This window comes from Amyelois transitella, chromosome 26 (genome assembly GCF_032362555.1).
Source record: "Amyelois transitella isolate CPQ chromosome 26, ilAmyTran1.1, whole genome shotgun sequence".
Classification (NCBI taxonomy): domain Eukaryota; kingdom Metazoa; phylum Arthropoda; class Insecta; order Lepidoptera; family Pyralidae; genus Amyelois; species Amyelois transitella.
The window spans coordinates 7,072,882-7,099,151 of NC_083529.1; the positions used below are offsets into that span (position 1 = coordinate 7,072,882).

The following is a 26,270-nucleotide window of genomic DNA, read 5'->3' on the forward strand; positions in this document are numbered from 1 at the left end:
CAATAACTTTATTTTTAGGATGCGCGGGCGCATAATGGCTTCGTAAACAGTGTGAATAGACGAGGTTAGGTCGGCGAATGTCGTGTCTTTTAGCCGTACATACATACATACATAAATCACGGGGAAGCAGAGACTACATCTTTCCTTTCATTCATTTTCGAATCTTCCTTTTGATATTCCAGATATCAAAATGTGGTCCTCAGAGTTAGAAACTGTTGGTTCTGTCTACCCCCAAGGGATTGAGACCTGATAAGTCTATGTGACGCAAGTATGTAGAATTTTAGGCAAACGGAACGTAATTCCGGTAAAAAAGATTATTAATCTATTTTTCTATGTAACAGACTATTTACTGCTGAAATCAATAATTACCAATTGCGCCGTGTGGTTCCCGGCAACATTACAAAAAAGGACCACTCCATCTCCTTCCTATGGTTGTCGTAAAAGGCGATTAAGGGATAGGCTTACAAACTTGGGATGGGCTAGCAACCTGTTACTATTTGAATCTCAATTCTATCATTAAGCCAAATAGCTGAGCGTGGCCATTCAGTTTTTTCAAGACTGTTGGCTCTGTCTACCCGACAAGGGTTATAGACGTGACCATATGTTTGTATGTATGTACCAATTAGTTGTTTCAATCTATTAATCAATTTAATTGCTGTCTGATACAGAATAATATGAAACACAGCAGCTGTCAGCTGCTTAATTTACATAAATAAATAGATCCCTAGTTGTCTGATGAGGTAAAATGTAATAAACATAGTTTTATATGTAAATTAGATTTATTTAAATTACATTAATATAAATAATTAGGTATACAATCTCTGAAAATCAATTCCATCAAAATCGTCCTTTTATTATGTGTATGTCTGCATCCCTCGCGGTGTAGACAGAGCCAAGCTAAGACGTGGCCTATCAGTCTTTTTGAGACTGTTGGCTCTGTCTACCCTGCAAGGGATAAAGACGTGACGTATGTATCTATGTTGGTTCTATATACCCCGTAATGGGATGAGGATGTTATTAATTAATTGTATGCATTATTATCGCGACATACATATGTACTCGTACAACTGAACAAGAAACTGTCTAGGAATTTCTTATCTATCCATCAGCCGTTGCAAACAATTAAGGTTATGTTTCTATCATACATTGTATAATTATCTTCTAAACATTAATTCGTCATGTATTAATTAACTAGCTGTGCCCGCGACTTCGTCCGCGTGGAATAGTTAATTAAGAAGCCCTCAAGGATGAATAATAGTCCCCGTTTTTTTTCACATTTTCCATTATTTCTTTGCTCCTTATAGTTGCAGCGTGATGATATAAAGCCTTAAGCCTTTCTAGATAAATGGTCTATTCAACATAAAAATATTTTTTCAATTCGTACCAACAGTTCCTGAGATAAGCGCGTTCAAACAAACAAACAAACAAACTCTTCAGCTTTATAATATTAGATACTAGCGACCCGCCCCGGCTTCGCACGGGTGCAAAATTCGGAAAAAATTATACATAAAAACCTTCCTCTTGAATCACTCTACCTGTTACAAGAAACCGCATCAAAATCCGTTGCGTAATTTTAAAGATTTAAGCATACAGACAAACAGACTAAAATAGCGACTTTGTTTTATACTATGTAGTGATTAGTATAGATTTATCCTTTACAGGCAAAACAATCATAATATATATATATATATATATATATATATTTTTCTTTTTTCAATATTAAATCTCATAAATATATAAATCTCCCGTGAACAATGTATTCTCCCGTCCACATTCTATTCTAAGTATAATTTAATATTGTGAAGTTGACGTTGTTGATGAAAATGCTGCAGTGCAGTTTGTTACCGCTTCTTCTGCACTGACGCCTTGGAAGCGGCAGTAAACTTAGTTTTTAAGTAATTTATTTGACGTCAACCAAGTTGTTAAACCATACGACAATTATTAAGCGATATAATAATATCCTATAATAATGAATAAAAATTTTGAATTTTGAATTTGAATTTTGAAAGCAAAAAGTCCCGAGAAGTCTGAAAGGCGTTCAGCTGGATTCCTGCTTCTTCCTCCTGGCTTTAGTCCCGGTTGCATCCTCACCACTCTGGAGAGGAGCCCGGGGTAAGCTCTTGACCATGGATCCTGAATTGGGTGAGTCTGGTTTTCACACCTTTGTATTGGATCATATGGTTACACATCCAGTTGCCTGAATGTGCAGGTTACCTCACGATGTTGCGAATGTCAACGCCAAGTTTATAAGCCTATCCTTTGATCGACTTTTACAATCTGCATGGATGGAGCAGATGGTACCCACGATGCACGTATATTATTATGTTGTCTCTGCCTACCCTTCTGGGAAAGAGGCGTGATTTATTGTATGTATATTATGAATAATTGATCTAATATATATAAATATAATAGATTTCTTTTCAAATTTCACACTATTAAATGACCTTATGACCTAAGATATCACCATAATCTATTCTTGATAACATTTTCAACTAAGTATACCTAAGCTTCTCAGAAATGCATTTTCCTGCACAATTCACGTGCCATATTCAGAAATTGACCATGAACTTGTAGACATTAGATAAACAAGTGGTACGAGTATATACATACATATGGTCACGCCTATATCCCTTGCGGGGTAAACAGAGCCAACAGTCTTGAAAAGACTGAATGGCCACGTTCAGCTATTTGGCTTAATAATAGAATTATGATCAAATAGAGACAGAAAATATATACGCCTATCCCTTAGTCGACTTTTACGACACCCGTGGGAAAGAAACGGATTGGTCCTATTCTTTATTCCACTGGTGCCGGGAACCACACGGCATACATAGTAAGTAAATAAAGTTAAGGAAAACTCCTTTTGTACGTCACAATGACGAAGATATTGCGTAAGGAGGTGTAATCGTGACTGATAGATATTTAACTAATAGAACTACGCCATATGTTTCCCATGGGTGTCGTAAAAGGCGACTAAGAGGTAAGCTTAAAATGCTTCATCTTGCAGCCGATGGGCTAGCAACCTGTCACTATTTGAATCTCAATTCCATCATTAAGCCCAACAGCTGAACGTGGCCTTTCAGTTTTGGCGAGACTTTTGGCTGTGTGTTAGGGAAGGTGTATATAGCTTTTCTCTCTTTTACTCTGTGGTTAACTTGGAAGATAAAGAGAGAGACAAGATAGGACATTCGATGAAAAATGGATGGAAAAAACGATGTGGTAAATGGTTATGAAATATATTTTAAATCTTACTTAATTTAGTTATTTAAGTAAGATTTCAACCTACCTATATTTGCCGCAATGTAAAAATATTAATTTAGTAACAAAAACCACTAAAGTTTCATCTTTGTTTGTAAACTTTTTATTGCGCATAAAAATGAAAAATAACAAATCACACAACAGTCATTGGATTTATAAGAATATGTACAAAAGCGGACTTATCCCAATCGGGAGTTCTTCCAGACAACCAAATGTATGTAGGTATGTTTTTTTACAACAATAAAATAATAAACTAACATGATCCAATTTTATGGAAAACCCTATACTTAGTACCTATAGCAAGTCCAATAGTAAGACTGTTAGATAATGCTATTAGCATTGAGTCTGCCTGTGAAAGTTTGTGAGTATGTCAGGATGTCAGTATGGATGTTTGTTACTTTTTCACGCAAATACTACTGAACCGATTACGATGAGAGCCAGAATAACTCATAGGCTACTTTTTACCCCACAGTTTCCACGGGATTGATAGGGTTTTCATGTGGACGAAGTCGCGGGCGGCCCCTAGTTGTTACAATAAAGACTAAATAAATAAAAAAATATATTTTCGATTAGACACCGATAGATGTCATTACTTCATCAAATTTAATGCTGATTCCAATATTTCTTTTTTATCTTATTATTATGTAGGTACTAAGTTTTATTCTGTTTTGTGTTATAATAAATTAATTAAAATATATAACTTAATACAATTGTTTTGTTTTCAACATAAGTATTCTTCTAATAGTCCTGTGGGTATATCTCTTCCCACACTTTAAATCTGTTTTCAAACATTTTCTCGTGAACTGAGAAATCTCCGCCAATTCGTAGGTACTGGCGGACGTCTGACGTCATCGGCGGCCATCTTAGATTTGACAGCTCTGGTTGAGAAGCGTTCACGGGGTTAGGATCGCTGTAAAAATAAAAAAAATCATTTTTTAAACTGAGTAAGTAGAAAAGAATAGATTTATTTTCAAAATCGGATACAAGGTATCACTTATTGATGTCACATCACTTAAATCTAATTTTAACTACTTCCGCTTCCAAAGCGCATGTGTAGAAGGAGCGGCGGAACAAACTACACTGCAGCAGTATTAAGATTACATTATGAAAACGAAACCGCGTGATTTACGGTAGAAGTGAATAAAAAAAAATATACGCTTCGAAATACACAGATTGAGCTAACCCCAAAGTGATTCCCTGAATTGTGTTACGAGATACTTACTCAACGATACTATATTATAATTGTGTCCATATGCCTTGCGGGGTAGACAGAGCCCAGTCTCGAAAATACTGATAAGCCACGTTCATCTGTTCGGCTTAATGATAGAATCAAGATTCAAATAGTGAGAGGTTGCTAGCCCATCGCCTAAAAGAAGAATCCCAAGTTTATAACCATATCCCTTAATCGCCTTTTACGACATTCGTGGGAAAGTAATGGACTTGTCCCATTCTTTTTTATATTGGTACCGTGAACCAAATTGGACTCCAGACGTGTGAGAAGAAGAATTATAATTACCCGTATTTAGCGAAATTGTACCAAATTGCTGTCATCTTATCCACCAGCTTGGAGTCCAGGGTGTCGCTGACTTCGATGGTCGGAAACCGGTAGCTCAGGGTGAAGAGGTAGATCAGATCATCATGGTGGGCGGCTCCTGGAAAAAATATGATGAATTTTAAAATTTATATATGTCGTATAATTATATTTATTAGTCTTTGATCTTAGAATTTATTTTTATGTGCCGTGTGGCACCAATATAAAAAAGAACAGGACCACTTCATCTCTTTCCTGTGGATGTTGTAAAATGCGACTAAGAGATAAGCTTATGGGATTCTCTTTTAGGCGATGGGTAAGCAAGTTTGTATGTCAGGATGTCAGTCGAGGAGGAGTGGAGGGAAAGGTCGGAGTGGGAAGGCCTAGACGAACGTATCTTGATCAAATTTAGGACGTCCTGATAAAGGGTCAGGTCAAGAGTACCCGAAATGTGGATGAAGCGAAGGAAGTAAGTATGCAGCGATCGTGACAAGTGGAAAGAGGTAGTCTCTGCCTACCCCTCCGGGAAAGAGGCGTGATTTCATGTATGTACATATGTAAATTTCATCTTTAAGCCATACAAGTAAACATAGCCTTTCAGTTGTTGTGAGACGGTTGGTTCTGTCTACCCCGTAGGGATAAAGACGTGATTAAATATTAGTATACATACATACATATGGCCACGTCTATATCCCTTGTGGGGTAGACAGAGCCAACAGTCTTGAAAAGACTGATCGGCCACATTCAGCTATTTGGCTTAATGATAGAATTGAGATTCAAATAGTGACAGGTTGCTATCCCATCACCGAAAAAAGAATCCCAATTTTGTGAGCCTATCCCATAGTCGCCTTTTACGACATCCATGGGAAAGAGATGGAGTGGTCCTATTCTTTTTGTAGTGGTGCCGGGAAAAACACGGCTCTTGCACATTAATTATAAAATAACTTATTAAAAACTAAAACAAAAACTACTTATTAAAAAAATTATAACATATTTTTGTTATAAAACTTTACTATAAAACTTATGCTAATCGGCAACATTTATAAGTATGTATGTATGTATATGTTACAGTTAAAACTAGTTTTTAGATAGAACGCGTTTTCCCTAGTTAGAACTAGTTTTTACTAAATGCCTTTGTTAAAACTAGAATTAACTAATGCTCAAAATTTAATATTAGTTAAAACTAGTTCTTACTAGACAACACGCGTTTTTCCAAAGAGAGCCAGTTAAAACTGTTCCAGTTAAAATTATATTGCAGGTATGTAACTATGTATTACTTAATTGTTTTAACATAATAATTATATCGCGATTAGATAAAAGATAACTATTTTAATTTGATTTTCAGGTCAGAATTCAACTGATGACTTTTAACTGATATTTAATTTTGAGCATTAGTAAATTCTAGTTTTAACAAAGGCATTTAGTAAAAACTAGTTCTAACTAGGGAAAACGCGTTCTATCTAAAAACTAGTTTTAACTACATACATACATACATACATACATATGGTCACGTCTATATCCCTTGCGGGGTAGACAGAGCCAACAGTCTTGAAAAGACTGAATGGCCACGTTCAGCTATTTGGCTTAATGATAGAACCGAGATTCAAATAGTGACAGGTTGCTAGCCCATCACCCAAAAAAAGAATCCCAATTTTGTAAGCCTATCCCTTGATCGCCTTTTACGACATCCATGGGAAAGAGATGGAGTGGTCCTATTCCTTTTTGTATTGGTGCCTGTAACCACACGGCATCATATATAAGTATGTATGTATGTATATACAGAGCTTACCAACGGGTTTCTTAGTGGTCGGGGCCTCGTAATGACTGTGGTTCCCAACGTGGGCGAACTCGTAGTAAAACACCTTCTGTGGTGAATGGCGGCACATCAGGTTAGCCATTCTGTTAAAGCAATCCAAATAAGCATTAATAATAAATAAATATATACGGAACAAATTACACTGATTGAGTTAGCCTCGAAGTAAGTTCGAGACTTGTGTCACGAGATACTAACTCAACGATACTATACATATTTTATAATAAATACTTACATAGATAAACATCCAAGACCCAGGACAATCAGAAAATGTTCTTTTCTCATCATGCCCTGGCCGGGATTCGAACCTGGAACCTCCGGTGTCACAGACAAGCGTACTACCGCTGCGCCACAGAGGCCGTCGATAATAATCGAACGCCGTGTGGTTCCCGGCACTAATAGAAAAAAGAATAGGACCACTCTCCCATGGATGGTCGCAAAAGGCGAATAAGGGGTAGGCTTATAAACTTGGGATTCCTCTTTTTGGCGATGGGCTAGCAACCTGTCACTATTTGAATCTCAATTCTACCTTAAAGCCAAATAGCTGAACGTGGCCAATCAGTCTGTACAAGACAGTTGGCTCTGTCTACCCCGCAAGGGATATAGACGTGATTATATGTATGTATGTATTAATAATCGAATTGTTACATTAGTTTGAGAGCTAACCGTTGCGAGGGAAAATGTCGTGAGGAAAACTGCACATTCAGGCAACTGGATGTGTAACCATGATCGATCCAATATGGGTTAGGTTTGCGGAGGTCAGACGGTAGTCGCTTCGTGTGAAAACCTGACTCCCCCAATCCAGGATCCATGGTCACAGGCACACCCCGGGCTCCTCTCCAGAGTGGTGAGGATGCGACCGGGACTAAAGCCAGGAGGATGAAGAAGATATGTATGTATGTATGTTGACGAAAGACTTATATAATATAAATAAATATAAATATATACGGGACAAATTACACAGATTGAGTTAGCCTCGAAGTAAGTTCGAAACTTGTGTTACGAGATACTAACTCAACGATACTATATTTTATAATAAATACTTAGGTATACATATATAGATAAACATCCAAGACCCAGGCCAATCAGAGAACGTTCGTTTCTCATCATGCCCTGGCCGGGATTCGAACCCGGGACCTCCGGTGTCACAGACAAGCGCACTACCGCTGCGCCACAGAGGCCGTCAAAGACTTACACATGAACAGGAAATCCAATGATGGAGTCTCCATACAGTCTCCCTAAGGCTTTAGTGCTGACATCATCATTCGCCAAGGTCTTGTCTCCGAAGTACGCCTGTCTCAGCTTCAATTTGTTCTCCGAAGATATATTCGGGGACATTTGAAAAGAAATAGGGGCTACACGCTCCCATTCATTGTTCATCGTGTCGAGTAATGTTTGGTTCTTCAGCACGGCTGGAAGAATTGTATTAAATGATGAATTCTTATGTCGTTTGGCCTTGTGGTTCCCTGTGGCTTGTTAAAGTTACCAAATTTAAACTAAAAGTAACGGTTAGATGCATACATACATACATATGGTCCCGTCTATATCCCTTGTGGGGTAGACAGAGCCAAAAGTCTTAAAAAGACTGATAGGCCACGCTCAGCTATTTGGCTTAATGATAGAATTGAGATTCAAATAGTGACAGGTTGCTAGCCCGTCGCCTAAAAAAGGAATCCCAAGTTTGTAAGCCTATCCCTTAGTCGCCTTTTACGACATCCATAGGAAAGAGATGCAGTGGTCCTATTCTTTTTTGTACTGGTGCCGGGAACCACACGGGACATCTTTATCTCTTGCAGTGTAGATAGAACCAACAGTTTAGAAAAGACTGAACGGCCAATTTTATAATTCAGTGATTATATGCAGCTATATGATGATGATTGCCGTGTAGTTCCCGGCACCAATACAAAAAAGAATAGGACCACTCCATCTCTTTCCCATGGATGTCGTAAAAGGCGACTAAGGGATAGGCTTACAAACTTGAGATTCTTTTTTAGGCGATGGGCTAGCAACCTGTCACTATTTGAATCTCAATTCCATCATAAAGCCAAACAGCTGAACGCGGCCATTCAGTCCTTTCAAGACTGTTGGCTCTGCCTACCCCGCAAGGGATATAGACGTGAACATATGTATGTATGTGTAAAAAAAATAGTCTCACGGAAAGCCTTCCAAAAGAACTCGTCAGTGGTCTGCGATATCATGTGGGGCACGGCGTACATTTCCCCAGCCTTAATGGACTCCGCCGGGTCCTTCACCAGGAACCGCTCTTGTCCAAACTCTCTCTCCACCACTGGCATCCAGAGGCCCACGGGGTCGAAGCCGAATTGATCCTGAAATTATATGCAAAATCAAATTCAAATTCAAAACTTTATTGTGTGCGTATCTATCTAATATATTTAAACGAGTAATTCTTGTATATATATATATATATTTAGTATATTATCAGGATCTCGGAAACGGCTCCAACGATTTTCATGAAAGTTACAGATGAGGGGCTTTTCGGCTCAAGGAATCGATTTATCAAGGTCCTAGGTTCGAGAAAAGCTCGGTTCCCAAGATATATAAACATTTTAAAAACCGCGTTTTAAGAAACTATATTAATACGAGCAAAGCTCGGTCAACCAGGTACTAAATATTGACGGCCTCTGTGGCGCAGGGGTAGTACGCTCGTCTGTGACACCGGAGGTCCCGGGTTCGAATCCCGGCCAGGGCATGATGAGAAAAGAACTTTTTCTGATTGGCCTGGGTCTTGGATGTTTATCTATATATGTATAAGTATTTATTATAAGATATAGTATCGTTGAGTTAGTTAGTATCACGTAACACAAGTCTCGAACTTACTTCGAGGCTAACTCAATCTGTGTAATTTGTCCCGTCTGTTGGCTCTGTCTATATCGCAAGGGATATAGACGTGATTACATGTATGTATGTAAGAATGAATAAATACTCACAAAGAACTTGGGCAGCGAATCGCCCAGCTCCTTAAAACTCTTGGTCCTCAAGCAGGATATGATGGCTGCGGAACTATTGCTCGGGCAGTTCAGTATCTCGGCCTGTTTCACTGCCAAGTCGTACATATCATATCTGGATGATTCCTTGCCGGTTGGCGACGCGCTCATTGATATGCCTCGGTGGAATAGACCTGCAATTATTATACATACATACATATAATCACAATATCGCTTGCGGGGTAGATAGAGCCAACAGTGTTAAAGACTGATAGGCCACGTTCAGTTATTTGGCTTTAAGATAGAATTGAGATTCAAATAGTGACATGTTGCTAGCCAATCGTCTAAAAGAAGAATCCCAAGTTTATAAGCCTATCCTTTAGTCGCCTTTTACGACATCCATGGGAATGAGATGGAGTGGTCCTATTCTTTTTTCTATTAGTGCCGGGAACCGCACGGCACTATTATTATTACCACAGTTATTATTCAAAATCATAATTATACAGACATATAGGTATGTCTATATCCCTTGCTGGATAGACAGAGCCAACAGTCTTGATAAGATCTTGATTATAAAGAAAAAAGACTCAAGTTCCCCTGCAAAGATTGGGGAGATCAGACAGGAATTACTTCGTGTAAAACCTTGTTCACCCAATCCAGGATCCATGGTCAAGGGCGTACCCCGGGCTCCTCTTCAGAGTGGTGAAGATGCAATCGAGACTAAAGCCAAGAGGAAGAAGAAGATCTTCTTATCTATGAAGACTAAAGCCAAGAGGAAGAAGAAGATCTTCTTATCTATGAAGACTAAAGCCAAGAGGAAGAAGAAGATCTTCTTATCTATGAAGACTAAAGCCAAGAGGAAGAAGAAGATCTTCTTATCTATGAAGACTAAAGCCAAGAGGAAGAAGATCTTCTTATCTATGAAGACTAAAGCCAAGAGGAAGAAGAAGATCTTCTTATCTATGAAGACTAAAGCCAAGAGGAAGAAGAAGATCTTCTTATCTATGAAGACTAAACCCAAGAGGAAGAAGAAGATCTTCTTATCTATGAAGACTAAACCCAAGAGGAAGAAGATCTTCTTATCTATGAAGACTAAAGCCAAGAGGAAGAAGATCTTCTTATCTATGAAGACTAAAGCCAAGAGGAAGAAGATCTTCTTATCTATGAAGACTAAACCCAAGAGGAAGAAGATCTTCTTATCTATGAAGACTAAAGCCAAGAGGAAGAAGATCTTCTTATCTATGAAGACTAAACCCAAGAGGAAGAAGATCTTCTTATCTATGAAGACTAAAGCCAAGAGGAAGAAGAAGATCTTCTTATCTATGAAGACTAAAGCCAAGAGGAAGAAGATCTTCTTATCTATGAAGACTAAAGCCAAGAGGAAGAAGAAGATCTTCTTATCTATGAAGACTAAACCCAAGAGTGGGAGTAAATTGAAAAGTTACCTTTAGACATAGGAGACACCATATGAAGCATGACACTAATGGACCCAGCGCTGCAGCCGGTAATAGTGATCAGGCCAGGGTCCCCCCCAAAGGCACGAATGTTCTTCTGTACCCAGCGGAGAGCGACTACTTGGTCTTTCATCCCATTGTTGCCTGGAGCAAGCGCGTCTCCCGTACTGAGGAATCCTGGAAAATATATAAAGGATGAGGTTGTTTTGTTTGTTTGTTTGTTAACTCTTTGTAGAATAGGACCACTCCATATCGTTCCCGTGGATGTCGTAAAAGGCGACTAAGGGATAGGCTTATAAACTTGTGATTTTTTTAGGCGATGGGCTAGCAACCCGTCACTATTTGAATCTCAATTCTATCATTAAGCCAAACAGCTGAACGTGGCCTATTAGTCTTTTCAAGACTGTTGGCTCTGTCTACCCCGTAAGGGATATAGACGTGATCATATGTATGTATGTATGTAATTACAAAACAGTTATTGGATTTAGAAGAATATGTACAATGGCGTACTTATCCCCAATGGGATTTCTTCCAGTCAACCAAAATATGATGATACAGGATGAGGTTATTTTGTGTCAATAACTGGTCTTCTCTGGTCTGTAAGAAGGTAGCGGGAGCGAGGAATTGGTTTTACCGCCACCAAGGACAAGATTTTCCGCCGGGCTGGTGTTATGCCTGGGGAACCGCGGCTTCTACGATGTTGTGTCGGAATTTGTATATATAGCCTAAAGCCTTCCTCGATAAATGGTCTATTTAACATAAAAATAATCTTTCAATTTGAACCAGTAGTTCCTAAGATTAGCGCGTTCAAACAAACAAACAAACTCTTAAGCTTTAAAATATTAGTTTAGATATCTAGAGGGGTGCATTCCATCTTTAAACCATACAAGTAAACGTGGCCTTTGAGTTTTTGTGAGACAGTTGGTTTTGTCTACGCCGTAGGGATAAAGTCGTGATTATATATACCTAAGTATGTATGTATAAGAAGTGGTAATCAAGAGTTGGGTACTCACCAAGGGTTGCAAGCCGATAATTGATAGTGACTAGCACGACATCACGGTCCAGCAGGTAATGGGGGCCGGCCAGGTCGCTCCGACCTGTCATGGAGTAGAAGCCGCCGGCGTGGATGAAGAAGATCACTGGAAGCGGCTTCGTGCTGTAAGTGGGAGGATATTGATTCTTTGAACTTCGTAGCTCTTAAGAAAAGACAAAACGAAGCAGTTGGCACAAGTTCCTAGTTATTGTGGTACTGTTAAGTGAAATGTGTACTACTAACAACATATTTTTTTTTTAAATCATTTATTCAGTATACTTATAACACATACAAAACATAGCTACCGAATCATGCAAACCTCGCAGGGTTTATCTATATGTTCGATGAGTCGCTGTTACATTTACAATTTAGATATTTTTTAAACTTTAAACTTTTTAAAATCTTTAGTATACAACTCCTGAAGTTCTGAAGGAAGATCGTTCAAATAATAAGATGAATGAAGATATGGTGCGACATTTAGAAGATAACAAATTTTTAGCCATGCCAGCCATTCCCGTCGTTATGAATATTAGTGTTTAAAGAACTCGCAATGATGAATGAAAATGAAAACTATGTACATAGGTGCATTGCACTGCTAACGTAACGTACGGCTAACCCATCTCGTATGCCGTGTGGTTCCCGGCACCTATAAAAAATGAGATTAGGACCACTCCATCTCTTTCCCATGGATGTCGTACTAGGCGACTAAGGAACAAACTTACAAACTGTCACTATTTGAATATCAATTCTATCACTAAGCCAAACAGCTGAACGTGGCCTATCAGTCTTTTCAAAAATGTCGACTCTGTCTACCCCGCAACGGAAATAGACGTGATTATATGTATGTACCTATCTAGTCCTGGGCCTATCGTGACGACGCGAAGTGGTCTTGCACATCGCATTTCCTTATAACATGAGTTAAAGCTTCAGTAAGAAATAATCTTACCTATTATTGTTCGGAGTGTAAACATTAATGGTGAGGCAGTCCTCATCGACGTAGTAAGTGGGGGGAGCGGGGAGGGGACACGCTGGGCCTTCCTTACTGGCGTCCACCACACCTTGGTACTGGAGTATTGGCTTCGGTGGCTGGAAGACACGAATTTCATTATGAGGTTATGAGGTTCCCGGCACCAATACAAAAAATAATAGGACCACTTCATCTCTTTCCCATGGATGTCGTAAAAGGCGACTAAGGGATAGGCTTACAAACTTGGAATTATTTTTTAGGCGATGGGCTGGCAACCTGTCACTATTTGAATCTCAATTCTATCATTAAGCCATATAGCTGAACGTGGCCATTCAGTCTTTTCAAGACTGTTGGCTCTGTCTACCCCGCAAGGGATATAGACATGACCATATGTATGTATGTATGTATGCTATGAGGTTCCGCGGACTACATGATGCCTGCTCCACATCAAAATTTATTGATATCTGGCCTAATGTCTAATATCAGACAAAACATGACAAATTAGAAATTGAGCCTTAAGCAAACTTCAAACTAATTTAACAGAGACAAATGGGAATTAAAACAGACACAGTCTGACTTGACATTACTGCTGTTATGCTATGGAAAACCTCGTATTATAATCCCGTTGTTCGAATGTGCAGAACCTTTAACAATCTGGTACTCAGCCACAAATCAAAATCTATTGATATTGATATTTTTGGAATCTCTTTTTATTCCTACAAAAGTAAGATACGCCTTCTTTTAAGTCTTTAAATGTTTGTTGTTTTTTGTTTTAATTGGTGTCTCAACACAACTATAATATGCTTGTTACTCAATTATACCTTTTTTCTACTATGTATATTATGTTAGTACTGCAACTGTTATTAGACTTTTCTTTATTAGTAATTCGTTTGTATTTACATATATATATATATATATATATATATATATGTAACTACCTTTTCTTTTTAAATAAGCTCATTTAGCTATATTTGTTTTGTTATTGTAACTTTGTTGTATACGCATGTGTTGAGTTGTTGCCTAGATGTAGTTTTTCGGTTATTATGCATTGTATCATTTTGGTGACAACTTGTTATGTGTATCATAATAAATAAATAAATTCATTTTCCGTGTCAATCAGGACATCTCCAAATCGTTCTAGTTTCAAATCGCAGGTAGGTATACATGTTTCTTTTGAGTCGCGAGGGTATTTAATAACCTTTAAGCCTTTTCACTTATTACCACTATCTAACCAGAATCGTTGTTTTTCTCACCTGAAACCTCAGCTCTCCCACTGGAGGTTCCGCATACCGGATCCCGCGGTAAGCCTGGAACTGTCTCCCTCGCCGAGTCCTCATCCAGGAGCCGCGGATGGTGCCCGAAGGCGTCATGGTTATTGGATCTTCAGATGATACTGTTTTTGGAGAGCCTGAAGATGATATTGAAAAATTATTTCTGGATCGTCATTCTTCTTCAGACATTTGTCCCCGGTGAAAAGACTAGGAAGTTAATGTCACATTTCCGATTTTATATTGTAATAGCATTTTCATCAGATTTTTTTTTACAAGTTACACAGATTGATTTAGCCTCGAAGTAAGTTCGAAACTTGTGTTAAAAAAGATACTAACTCAAAGATACTATATTTTATAATAAATACTTATATAGATAAACATCCAAGACCCAGGCCAATCAGAGAAAGTTCGTTTCTCATCATGCCCTGGCCGGGATTCGAACCCGGGACCGCCGGTGTCACAGATAAGCGCACTACCGCTGCGCCACTGAGGCCGACAAACTTTGGACTTGTGGCTGATTCGTTACCGATAGATTATTAGATCCTAATCCAATTTTACTTCTTCCTATCCTTCCATAGCATCACTTTTTACCGATGACGTCACAGCTAATTTAAAGCAAGCAACGAACTTTAAAACCGTTCATACATACATAAAATCACGCCTCTTTCCCGGAGGGGTAGGCAGAGACTACCTCTTTCCACTTGCCACGATCTCTGCATATTTCCTTCGCTTCATCCACATTCATAACTCTCTTCATGCAAGCTCGGCGGTTTCGGGTACTTTTGACCTGACCCTTTACCAGGACGTCCTTAATTTGATCAAGATACGATTTAAAACCGTTCATCAGTCAATATTAAGTCGTAGAAGTCTTACCATTAGTTTTACCAGGTTTCTCGTGACTGTTAGACCTGCACCCCAATACTGCGACGAACAAACAAACAAACACACATCTTGCCAGCATCTTGTCTGACCACACGGCACTAAGACACTGGTTGAGGAAAATTGTAACCTTCTCCTTATATGCGGAGTATAGAATGAGTAAAGTACATACGATTTGTTTATGGTAGAGCGTAGTATATAGGCTTATAAACTTGAGATTCGTCTTGTAGGTAATGCATCTGCTTGCAACCTGTCATCATATTTAAATCTCAATTCTTTCGTTCATCCAAACAGCTGAACGTGGCCTTTCAGTCTTTTCGAGACCGTTGGCTCGGTCTACCCCGCAAGGGACATAGACGTGATTATATGTTTGTAATATTTATTGTGGATTGACTATACTCAGAGGGCATACAGCGCCCTGCGCGTTCAATATAATAATATATTTAGGATGCTGTTGCGACTACCTCGTTTTTGCAGCGCGTCCACTATGTTTGCAGAAGCGGCCACGGACGACTTCTATGCCATCAGGCGCAAACGTGTCGCTTCATTCTTAAACAGAATACGGGATAGCGGCAACAGTATCCTTAGGGTTTTGAGCTCCAAAATGGATAGCACTATGTTGTCATTTTGGAGCAAATTACTAAGAGGTGCTGTCAAATAATTTTAAATATTTGTTTACTTAGAATTAAATCTCTAACATAATTTTAAGTAAAATTGTTACTAACATTCATGGATCTTGGTTATCTGAATAAATGAATTATAAAAAATTATTATATTAAACAGGAATTTCGTTTAAGATTTCATACAACAAACATCATTCCAATTTGCTTTGCGCTCTACCTTATAAGTGTATCTCTAAGGAGTGCATAAATTTATGCGGCGAAGCGCGACCAGTGACTAAGGTTCAAACAAGAACTCACTGGGAAAACTAACCGACATATTAATAACGGGTTCTTCTAGGTACCTATAGGCTACCTAAGTAAGTACCTACCTAATTTGTTTAGATCATCGGAGGTCAAAAGGTGCGCAGGAGTAAGTAACCACGTAAGTAAGGTAAATTTTGTAATAATTTACAAAAGTTACCTTAATTTAAGAAGTATGGATGTCGTAAACGGCGACTAAGGGTTATAAACTTGGAATATTTTTGGACGATGGGCTGGCAGCCTGTCACTATTTAAATCTCAATTCTATCATTAAGCCAAACAGCTGAACGTGGCCTATCAGTCTCCGGCTCTGTCTACCCCGAAAGACATATAGACGTGACCAAGTATGTACGTACGTATGTAAATACCTTATATATTGTGGAGAACATTAAGTATACCAACAGGACAGGTGAAAAAATAAAAGTGAATAGGAATAAATCATAAAACAAGGAAAATAAGAAATTCCGCGCGGGGAATCCCAACCCAACGACCGTCGTAATTTCTGTATGCGTATTATTAATAGACTAAGAGAGACTTGGCTCTCGATAATTGAATGAAGAATTCCTCCCGGCGTAAATCCCGGTTGGAAACATCCTCACCTCTCTGGAGGAGCCTGAGGAGCGTCTTGACCTGGATTGGTAAGTCAGGTTTTTACTCGAAGCTATTACCGTCTGAATATTGCAATATTTGTAGGGGAAACTGATTGTATATACTCCAATCTTATATTTTTTTTGTTATTGTAAATTGTGCCATGTGATTCCCGGCACCAATTAAAAAAAGAAAAGGACCACTCCATCTCTTTCTCGTGGATGTCGTAAAAGGCGACTAAGGGATAGGCTTACAAACTTGGGATTCTTTTTTAGGCGATGGGTTAGCAACCTGTGACTATTTGACTCTCAATTCTATCATTAAGCCAAATAGCTGAACGTGGCCATTCAGTCTTTTCAGGACTGTTGGCTCTGTCTACCCCGCAAGGGATATAGACGTGACCATAAGTATGTATGTAAATTTTGGCGTATAGATGTCGAGAAGAGGTCTTCTTGCGACTTAGATAATGAAAAAACACAGGCTTTGTAATTAACTTTATTCTCTCAAATATTGAAACACTTGTTTAAGTTCTGCACTTGCTTAAAATAACACCATTACTCTTCTGCCAAGAAGATAGCGAACCGTTACCGTTTAAAGAAGATTAATTTTTGTTTTGTTGTTGGTGTTTGGTTTCCTTCCACCCAAAGGTTGACTGGAAGAGATTGCATTAGCGATAAGTCCGCCTTTGTACCATCTCTATCTGTTTTATGTTGTTTTGTTTGTTTTACTCTTATGGTGCAATAAAGAGTTTTATCTATATTTTAGCTATTAATAAATTCCCGAGTCGGTGTCGAAACAATCTAACAAACCGCCCTCTAATTTCCGCCAAAATTCAAACTGTGTATAAAACTGCGTGCTGAGCGCTATATTATCTTTCGCCACACAAGGCGTCATTGTTTCCATATGAATGTTCTCGAATTCGGTGGAATGCTCCCTTCTCATCCCCACTTCACTGCCCAGAACACCAGTAACAAAAACATCTTCTAGTCTCAAATAAGGTTTGTCTAATGCTGCATCTAACATATCTCCCACTACATCGGTTGTCATCAAATATGCTGGTCCCATAGCGAAATCAGGTAATACTTTCCCAACGAAATGTTCAGCTACATCAAAGTCCTTCATATGCCAAGCCCAATTAACCACATCATTCTTCTGAACCTTTCCCCAGATCGTTTTCATCGCGTTTTTCCGTGATGGCGTCTCAATAAAATCAATTAATATCGGTACATTTACATACACGTTATCATCAGTTTTGAGTATCTTCGGAACGTTAGGACAGTACGCGTCTACCCACTCCAGCATAGATAAAGTTTTTAGCGTAAGATTCAACTGAGAATCTTTAAATCTGCCAATAATTATATCATTATATAACTTATCTTCCTCGTCGATTTGACCAATAAGATCATCGGATGGGGAACCAATGATAAACCCAGAAGAAATGTCGGAGCGGGATGCATAATGTTTCCACGTTAAACGAATTTCATCTCTTGCTTTCCAATTTGATGGTTGCGATGCTATGAGGATCAATAACCGTAGTTTTGCTCCTAAAAATGGACACAGTTCAGGATGCGGTCTTTCAAATCCAGAAACGTATATTTGACGAGTTAAAAGCGTGTTATTACCGACTTTGGACGATTGTCTTAGGATTGGAGTTAAAATCCTTGGCAATCTTTGATGATTCAGAGGACTGTGTAATAAAATTGACAGTAAAAACAATAAGGTCACTAAAACAGTGACTTGGGTTTGCAAACACCAAAATTGAACCATCTATCAGCCATAACAACGACAAACCGGACTTAAAATAATAAATCGCCAGCGAAATTGAATTTGATAAATAAAATACATCGTAAAATTTTGATTGAGTCTAACAAACAAGCTAAGGAATTATTTTATACGTACTTCTTATCTTGGTGTACCGACGTAGTTCTATCAATGTAGGGTTGCCATCCGTCCGGGTTTCCCCGGATTTGTCCTAGTTTAGAGGGCATCCGGGGAGCGTCCGGGGAAGGATTCATTTGTAGACCGGGTTTTAAAAAATTGATAAGTAAAAAAAAAATATTATTTTGTTTTAAAATTTTAATACCCAATGTAACTTACATTGCTGTAGGTCTAAACTTTAAAAATGTTCTGATGTTGTTAATATTTAAGAAGACTGAATTTAGTTTATATTCTGCTAAAATAGGTATATTTTGTTATATAAATGACTGCTGGTAAAAAGTAAAGCAGATAATAATAATAGAACTATAGCTAAAAGAGTTACCTCAAAAATTGCAATACTGAATACTAGAATGGTCTAATTAGGTATTTTGAAGATTTTAATTCATTAAATATATGTTTTTGATTAATATTTTAATAAGGTGTTGTTTTCTGATTTCAAGAATTAAATTAAAGCTGATTTATATAGACAATTTGTAACAAATTGTAATATGATTCTGTATTGTTAAAATAATGAATAAATAAAAAAGGTGATTTATGACATTTTCAAATGTCTTTTATTGCATTGTACATGTTTAAAAAATCTTGTTGACATGTCCGGCTTTCGGACTCTAAAATCCGGGGTTTTCACGCGTCTTGTCCGGTTTTCCAAATTTAGGAGATGGCAACCCTATATCAATGAGGTACATAGCTAGATATTTTATTACTTAACTCAAAATTAAGGTAAGCCAGGCAAATTTTTATTGTGTCATGGGCATAACTAAGCTCTTCAACCAGCGAACCTTATTTAAAGTAGCAATTTTAACTGGAAACATTAATTTAAAAAACATTTCAGTCATACTGTATGAATTAAATGACAGTTGTGGTGCGAATATTCGACATAATCATAGCGTTAACTCCAATCGTCTTTCTACTTCTGCTGCTTTGCGCTGTGTTAACGAAAGTACCACTGAAAAACCTGACAATATCAAAAAAGTCATATCCAGCTGATGATGAGAACTCTACTCAACCTATACTAACAAGAGAAGTGTACATTAGCGGCTATGAGAGACCACATCCAGAATTATGTCCGAATTTAGGTGCAAAATTGAGCCTGCTTATTCTTATACCATCATCACCTATAAACCGTCTAGCAAGGAACGCTATTCGGAAGACTTGGGGACATTACGCTTTCCGGTCAGACATTTCGATAGCTTTTATCATCGGTACTTCTTTACAACATCTGAAACGTGATATAGATGAAGAAGATGAGCTGTATGGTGATATAATTGTTGGAAGATTCATCGATACATATAAGAATCTTACGCTAAAGACGCTCTCAATTCTTGAATGGATAGATGTCTACTGTCCAAAGGTACCAAAATTGCTCAAATGCGACGACGATATGTTTATAAATGTACCAAGATTGTTACAATTCATAAAAGTGCCGTCGAGGGTAAACGCGACAAAAACAATTTGGGGCAATGTCGTGAAGAAATCGCTACCAAACCGTTCGAAACGATCTAAATACTTCGTTTCACGTCTACAGTATCCCGACACGGTCTTCCCTGATTACATGACCGGCCCAGCGTACTTGCTGACGACTGATGTAACGAAAGACATTTTAGCTGCTGCTCCGAATGAGGTGTATTTGACAGTTGAAGATGTATTCGTGACTGGTTTAATCGCGAGTAAACTCGGGATAAAACGCCAGCATGCTCCAGAATTCTCAACAACCAAGACTTTGCTTCCGTGCGCCGTTAAGAAACTGATATCCATTCATATGATGGCATATTATGAACAGTTTGATCTGTGGACGAATTTACTTGACGGGACGATGCAGTGTGCTGATAAAAATAATAATATGCTTAATTAAAGGTGAAGTGCTGAAATGCGCAATTGCCTTTGTGGTGACATCTCAAACCTAACACGCCAACAACCAATCACAGCAAAAGAATGTGACGCACTCAGCCAATAGTAACGAAGTGTCTAAATCGCGCAATCAACATTTCTCAGAGCTGCGGTTCTCCAGGTGTGATACCTAACCTGGCAGATCTTCCCTTTGGTGGTGGTCGAGCCCGAATCATCGCTCTCGCTACACAATCTTGCTATTGATATAATAAAACCATACGTATAATCAGTATTGAAAAGACTGCAAGATCTTAATGATGGAATGCAGTTAATAAAGAATCTCAAGTTTCTTAAGCCTTGCCTTGACTGACTTTTACAATCTGCAAGAGAATCAGCTAACTATTCCCTACAGACTGCTGAAATTCACAGAGGGCGCTCTAAGATAATAGACAAAATTGTTATTGTTATTAGAGCACCAACTTAGCTACTTTAAGGATTTTATATGTAAATGCGTCTGTAAAAACGCATTTACGAGAAAATGTTCTGTTTTAACACAAATAACAAGACAAAATAGATTTTATCTATATTATTAGAATATAATAAATAGTCATTTTCCGAATTCATAATCGATTTAAAATGGAATAAAAACATGTCTATTAATAAAAAAAACATATAAATAACGATTTCTTCGTAACAGTTGTGAATAAGCGGTAAGTGTGATTTGTACTTGGAATACAAAACTTATATAAATATAAATTTACGCATTGGAGATTTCATTTATTTTGCTGACGAGTAGATTTTTGTATTTAAACCTTGTACTAGTGAAATTATAATCCAATCTTTCAAATAAAATGTCAATATTTTTGAAATTAAGATTTGTTAATTGAATTTTTTTATCTGTGTAATTTGACATATGTATAGGTTATATTCGAATGCAATGTACTTAAATAATGTTTAAGAATAAATTAATTGAATTGAAATCTACTCACCGCCAATTCCTCTGAGCTTAAAAAAGTAGGAACCAATTTTTTTTTCTTTTTAAAATTTTAATGATGCCCTAAACGTGGCCTTAGGTCTTGACCATAACCTCCGTCTACCCCTAAGGGATAAAGATTATGGTTGTACCAGTCTTCATCCCTTATGGAGAAGACAGAGACAGAGACAATAAACTTGAAAGACTGAAAGGCAACGTTCAGCTGGATGGCTTAATGATGGAATTGAGATTCAGATTGGTAATGTTCTTCTTGGCATGACTATTGTCCCTCCAACAATAGTCAAATTTACCCACTATAATATCCTGCCATCTTCTCACAGATAATATATTTAGAAGTATTGACGAAATAACGAAATGTTTATTTACCATTGGACAAAGGAACCCTGATAAATGAACATAGGAACCTACTTAGATAAGCTCAAAATCTATAACAAAATTACATAGGTACAAATTTACATACAACAGTTAATTCTCTGTATGGCATAATTTGATCGCAGTTCTCAACACAACCTAGAAACATACTTATATGACATTTTATACAATAACATTGGCAACATGACGACGAAAAATTGTAAACAGAGTAATAAATTTAACAATAATATTGTTCAGAAGTATGTGAGAGAATTGTAACCTCGAAATAGTTTTAAGTGTATCGTGATGTCTCTTTTAGAACCCTTGAGAATTCCAAGGCTTGACAGAGATAGCATGTATAAAAAGTTCGGCTTAAAAGTTCTTTTGAATATAATAAAAATAACTCCATCATTTGCCTAAATTATATATTGCAACGATTGCCCATATCAGAGATAAAAATATGAGATTGGCATTTTAAAAATATAAAAATGCAAAAAGTTTTACTGATCTTAATTTACATACTTAATTTAAAACTTACATTAGAAAATAATCTAAATACAAAATGTACATATATTTATATAAAAAAAAGAAAACATTCTTAGGGCTTAAAATAATGAGTAATTAAAATTTGACACGACGAAAATGCTTTTTGGAATGATTTTTCCTTGGCGTTAACATCTTCATAATATATTTAAAAAAAACAACTGTGTTTACATTTTTTCGCCAAAACATTCGTTTGATACATATACTATACAGCTAACGGTCACTGGATTTAAATATACAACATGCTAACTACAAATTTACTACAACAGTAAAATTTCTCTCCTAATTTATCAAATATCGACTAAGTACAGAAAATTCTTCAGATCCCAACATATGGTCAACTAAAAAGATCCATTTCAATATTTTTTTTCTTCGCAATAAAACTCTAAATAAAATTTGCATCTTGTAGTTTTGTGAACGCATATACTATTTATTAACTAAAGTATTCGGCAAAGAATTTATTCAAAGCAAAATAGAATATGAACTGAACAGTCTTCATTTAAATAAACAAAGGAAAAAAAAGTATATCATAGGCAAGAGACTAAGAGTAACACAAAAAGAAAATAGATATAATATATTTATAATTAAAAAAATTTAAAACCTTAGAACTTGAGTATTTTTTTATGAACAAACAAATCTAAATGTTTTGATTGTCAATAAACAAAATAAAAAATGTTTTGTAAAATGTGATGTAGAGTAAGTAATGAGAGTATTATTTAATTAAAATATCATCCACGCACAATAAATGACGTTATAATTTTATAGGTAAAAAAAATATCACAACAAATACATATACATAGAAATAAATTACTACCTTCTTTTTTCCAAAATATAAATTCGACAATCACTTATTTTTAATTTTTTGATTCTAATGTACTAGAAAAAAACCGTACATTGAAGAAATATAAGGATCTTCTTAGTTAAGCTTCATAATATTAACAATTTAATAATAACACTAGCAAATTCGTTATAAATCTTAATTAAATTAATTAAAAATAAATAAGCTATTTTCTAACTCACAGGTTACAGGGGTGTCACACATAGTGTCATAAGTATATTTCCAGATATTTTAAACATTTGATTCACAGAATAATGAAAACCAATCAATTTGGTCTGAATATCAAAAGATTATTCAAATAAACTTCTTAGGTGATACAAGATGCTAATATATTCATGTTACCATACAAATAGATTAATGTCTCGATTTTTAACAATGACTATGAGATTGAGTAAGTAGGTAAACATTTACATTATAATCTCTATATACGTTAATTTCCTTGTACACATCTATATCCAATTTTCATTGTTCTTCAATGTCTTGGCATTGTACGATGACTTTTTGCCATTGTCATTCCACACATTTCTAGAATAATACAATTTCTTTTATAAATTCCATATTCCAATAAAAAAAAAATATGACAAAATATAAACGAATCAACGGAGTGTAAGAAGCTGTCGAAACTAACACGCTTGTTGTAAAAAATATTAAATCGATTATAACACAATTATCATTATAATAATTATCCTTCCCTTTCTGGAGAAGATCATATATCCAGGGACATAAATCATTAATCATTTATTTGCTTCAATACATTACATTTTAGGCATAATTAGTTATTATAAGGATCTGGTTTTTCGCCTCAAAGGCATGAAAATATTCGTCAGAATGATGTAGACAGTCTGTTAGAATGATGATTCATGCCTATAATAAAACAACGTTTCTATTGAAGGTAGTAGAACGACTAAATTTTTTATTGTAAACCAAAGTTATACATAGATGGCAGCACTCAATTTAAATTATTAGATATTGACATTACATCACCACCACTATATCTAATAATTTACCAAAATAAAAATTCAAACAATTTGTACCCCTAACTTATCTAAAAATTTATAATGTTTAACAGAACATAAACTTTTGGTGAACAAATCTGCAGGCATTTCAGCCGTTGGTAAATACTTAACATTCACAATATTATTTGCTACACATTCTCTACAAAAATGATATCTAATATCTATGTGTTTGGTTCTTTTGTGGAAAACTGGATTAACAGTCAACTTTTGTGCACTCTGGTTGTCATTAAAAATATCAATAGTATAATATTTTTGTGTAATTTCATATAACAAATTTCTTAAGTAAACTGCTTCTTTGCAAGCTTCTGTGATTGCCATATATTCTGCTTCACTACTAGACAGCGCAACAGTTTTCTGTTTTTTTGTTTCCCATGATATAACACAGCCCGATAAAGTAAAACAAATTCCAGTGTATGATCTCCTATCAATTTCGTTCCCACCCCAATCAGAATCTACAAAACCTTCTAATATTGAGCTTCCTTCAGCTGAATACTTCAGACCATAACTTCTAGTATATTTTAAATATCTCAATAATCGCTTTACATAGGCACAATGCTCTTTGGAAAAACAGTTATTAAATTGACTTAAAAAGGCCACTGCAAATACAATATCAGGTCTCGTCAATACAGCCAAATACATTAAACTTCCTATGATTTGCTGATATGGAAAATTATCTATACAATGTTCATTCTTAGATAAATTTAACTTGAGCTCCATTGGTGTCCTGACAGGTTTGCTTTGACTCATATTAAACTTATGCAACAGCTGATCAATATAATCTCTTTGACTTAAGGTCACTGTTTGCTCAGATTTATTAACATTTACATTAACTCCGAGACACTTTTTTATTTCTCCTAAGTCTTTAATTTTAAACTGACTAGCTAACATTTGCTTCAAATTTTTTGTCTCAGAAATATCATTTGAAAAAATAAAGAAATCGTCAACAAATAAAGTTACAATAGTTTTCAATTGATCTTGCATTTTTGTATACATACATGGTTCTATCTTTGATTGAGTATAATTCATGTTTAATAAACACTCATCTACTTTCTTATTCCATGCTCTTGAGGACTGTTTTAATCCATAAATGGCCTTTTTTAATTTAAGTACCTGACCATTCTTACATTTTTCAGAAAAACCTTTAGGTATTTGCATATAAATACTTTCCTCAAGAGTACCATTCAAAAATGCAGTTGTTACATCTAGATGTGTAGTACTTAAACCTAGTTTTACTGACAATGCAAAAAGTAACCTCAAAGTGGTATGTCTCACTACCGGAGAAAAAGTTTCTGTAAAGTCCACACCTTCGATTTGCGAAAAACCTTTAGCTACTAATCGTGCACGAAAGCGAACTTTATTCTCAATATCATATTTTTTACGAAGCACCCACTTGCATTTTACAATTCTACCATCTTTTGGAGCTTCACTTAACTCCCACGCATCATTGTCTTTAAAACACTGTAACTCTTCCTGCATTGCCGACTGCCACTGCTCCCTCTCTGGTCCATTCAAGGCATCATGTACTGACAAGCCAGCCGCATCATCATATGTCTCACTGTCAACACACAGGTTAGAGAACCCAAATCTCTCTGGTGCCTTCCTTGTCCTTGTAGACCGCGATTGTTTGCTATTCTCTTGAACCTCTTCGAGTGTGCTGTCTGCATCCTCATAGTCGCTTGGAATATATGTCTCATCATCAGACTGCAAACTGTTTAAAAAACTTTCAGAGTCATTTTGAGTGGATGTTGACATACTCTTATGTTGCTCAGGCGAACTTTGGCTAGCTCTTGATTCGGGATCATCAGACTTATCTCTATCCCCCACTGAATCAACATTCTGAACTTGCACTTCAATGAGATGCTCAGGATTTGATTCCTTCTCGATGATGATCACGTCTCTACTGGTTGTTACAGTCTTTGTTTCTGGATTGTATACTCTGTATCCCTTTATATTATCTGGATATCCAATGAGAATACATTTCGAAGACTTCTTGTCCCATTTCTTCCTCTTTTCTTTTGCAACATGGACCATAACAGTGCTTCCAAAGATTCTTATATGACTTATATCAGGTTTAGAGCCAGTCCACAGCTCATATGGGGTT

The 26,270-nt window shown here is 36.6% G+C and overlaps 3 protein-coding genes across 3 annotated transcripts; 1 reads left to right on the forward strand and 2 right to left on the reverse strand.

Moving 5' to 3' along the window:
- Positions 1–3,402: 3,402 nt before the first annotated feature.
- LOC106138231 (juvenile hormone esterase) lies at positions 3,403–15,529 on the reverse strand. Its single transcript, XM_013339329.2, has 11 exons — positions 15,146–15,529; positions 14,255–14,409; positions 12,981–13,120; positions 12,015–12,157; positions 10,993–11,178; positions 9,551–9,741; positions 8,758–8,929; positions 7,798–8,014; positions 6,579–6,688; positions 4,775–4,910; positions 3,403–4,168 (listed from the first exon to the last, which is right to left on the reverse strand). The coding sequence occupies exons 1-11, from the start codon at positions 15,231–15,233 to the stop codon at positions 3,997–3,999; spliced, it is 1,710 nt and encodes a 569-aa protein (XP_013194783.2). The 5' UTR covers positions 15,234–15,529; the 3' UTR covers positions 3,403–3,996.
- Positions 15,530–17,201: 1,672 nt separating this feature from the next.
- LOC106138232 (beta-1,3-galactosyltransferase 9) lies at positions 17,202–18,688 on the reverse strand. The gene has a single exon (XM_013339330.2). The coding sequence runs from the start codon at positions 18,427–18,429 to the stop codon at positions 17,431–17,433; it is 999 nt and encodes a 332-aa protein (XP_013194784.2). The 5' UTR covers positions 18,430–18,688; the 3' UTR covers positions 17,202–17,430.
- A 589-nt stretch (positions 18,689–19,277) lies between these two features.
- On the forward strand, positions 19,278–20,452 carry LOC106138216 (lactosylceramide 1,3-N-acetyl-beta-D-glucosaminyltransferase-like). The gene has a single exon (XM_013339311.2). The coding sequence runs from the start codon at positions 19,451–19,453 to the stop codon at positions 20,450–20,452; it is 1,002 nt and encodes a 333-aa protein (XP_013194765.2). The 5' UTR covers positions 19,278–19,450.
- The last annotated feature ends 5,818 nt before the right edge of the window (positions 20,453–26,270 follow it).

Bases quoted from the DNA above. Each gene is read 5' to 3' on its own strand.
- LOC106138231 (XM_013339329.2), bottom strand. From the start codon at position 15,233: ATGCTGGCAAGATGTGTGTTTGTTTGTTTGTTCGTCGCAGTATTGGGG. The intron at 8,930-9,550 runs GTGAGTATTTAT...ATATAATTTCAG, and splicing joins ATTCGCTGCCCAAGTTCTTT to GATCAATTCGGCTTCGACCC. The intron at 8,015-8,757 runs GTGAGACTATTT...CAATTCTTCCAG, and splicing joins GTTCTTTTGGAAGGCTTTCC to CCGTGCTGAAGAACCAAACA.
- LOC106138232 (XM_013339330.2), bottom strand. From the start codon at position 18,429: ATGGTTCAATTTTGGTGTTTGCAAACCCAAGTCACTGTTTTAGTGACC.
- LOC106138216 (XM_013339311.2), top strand. From the start codon at position 19,451: ATGACAGTTGTGGTGCGAATATTCGACATAATCATAGCGTTAACTCCA.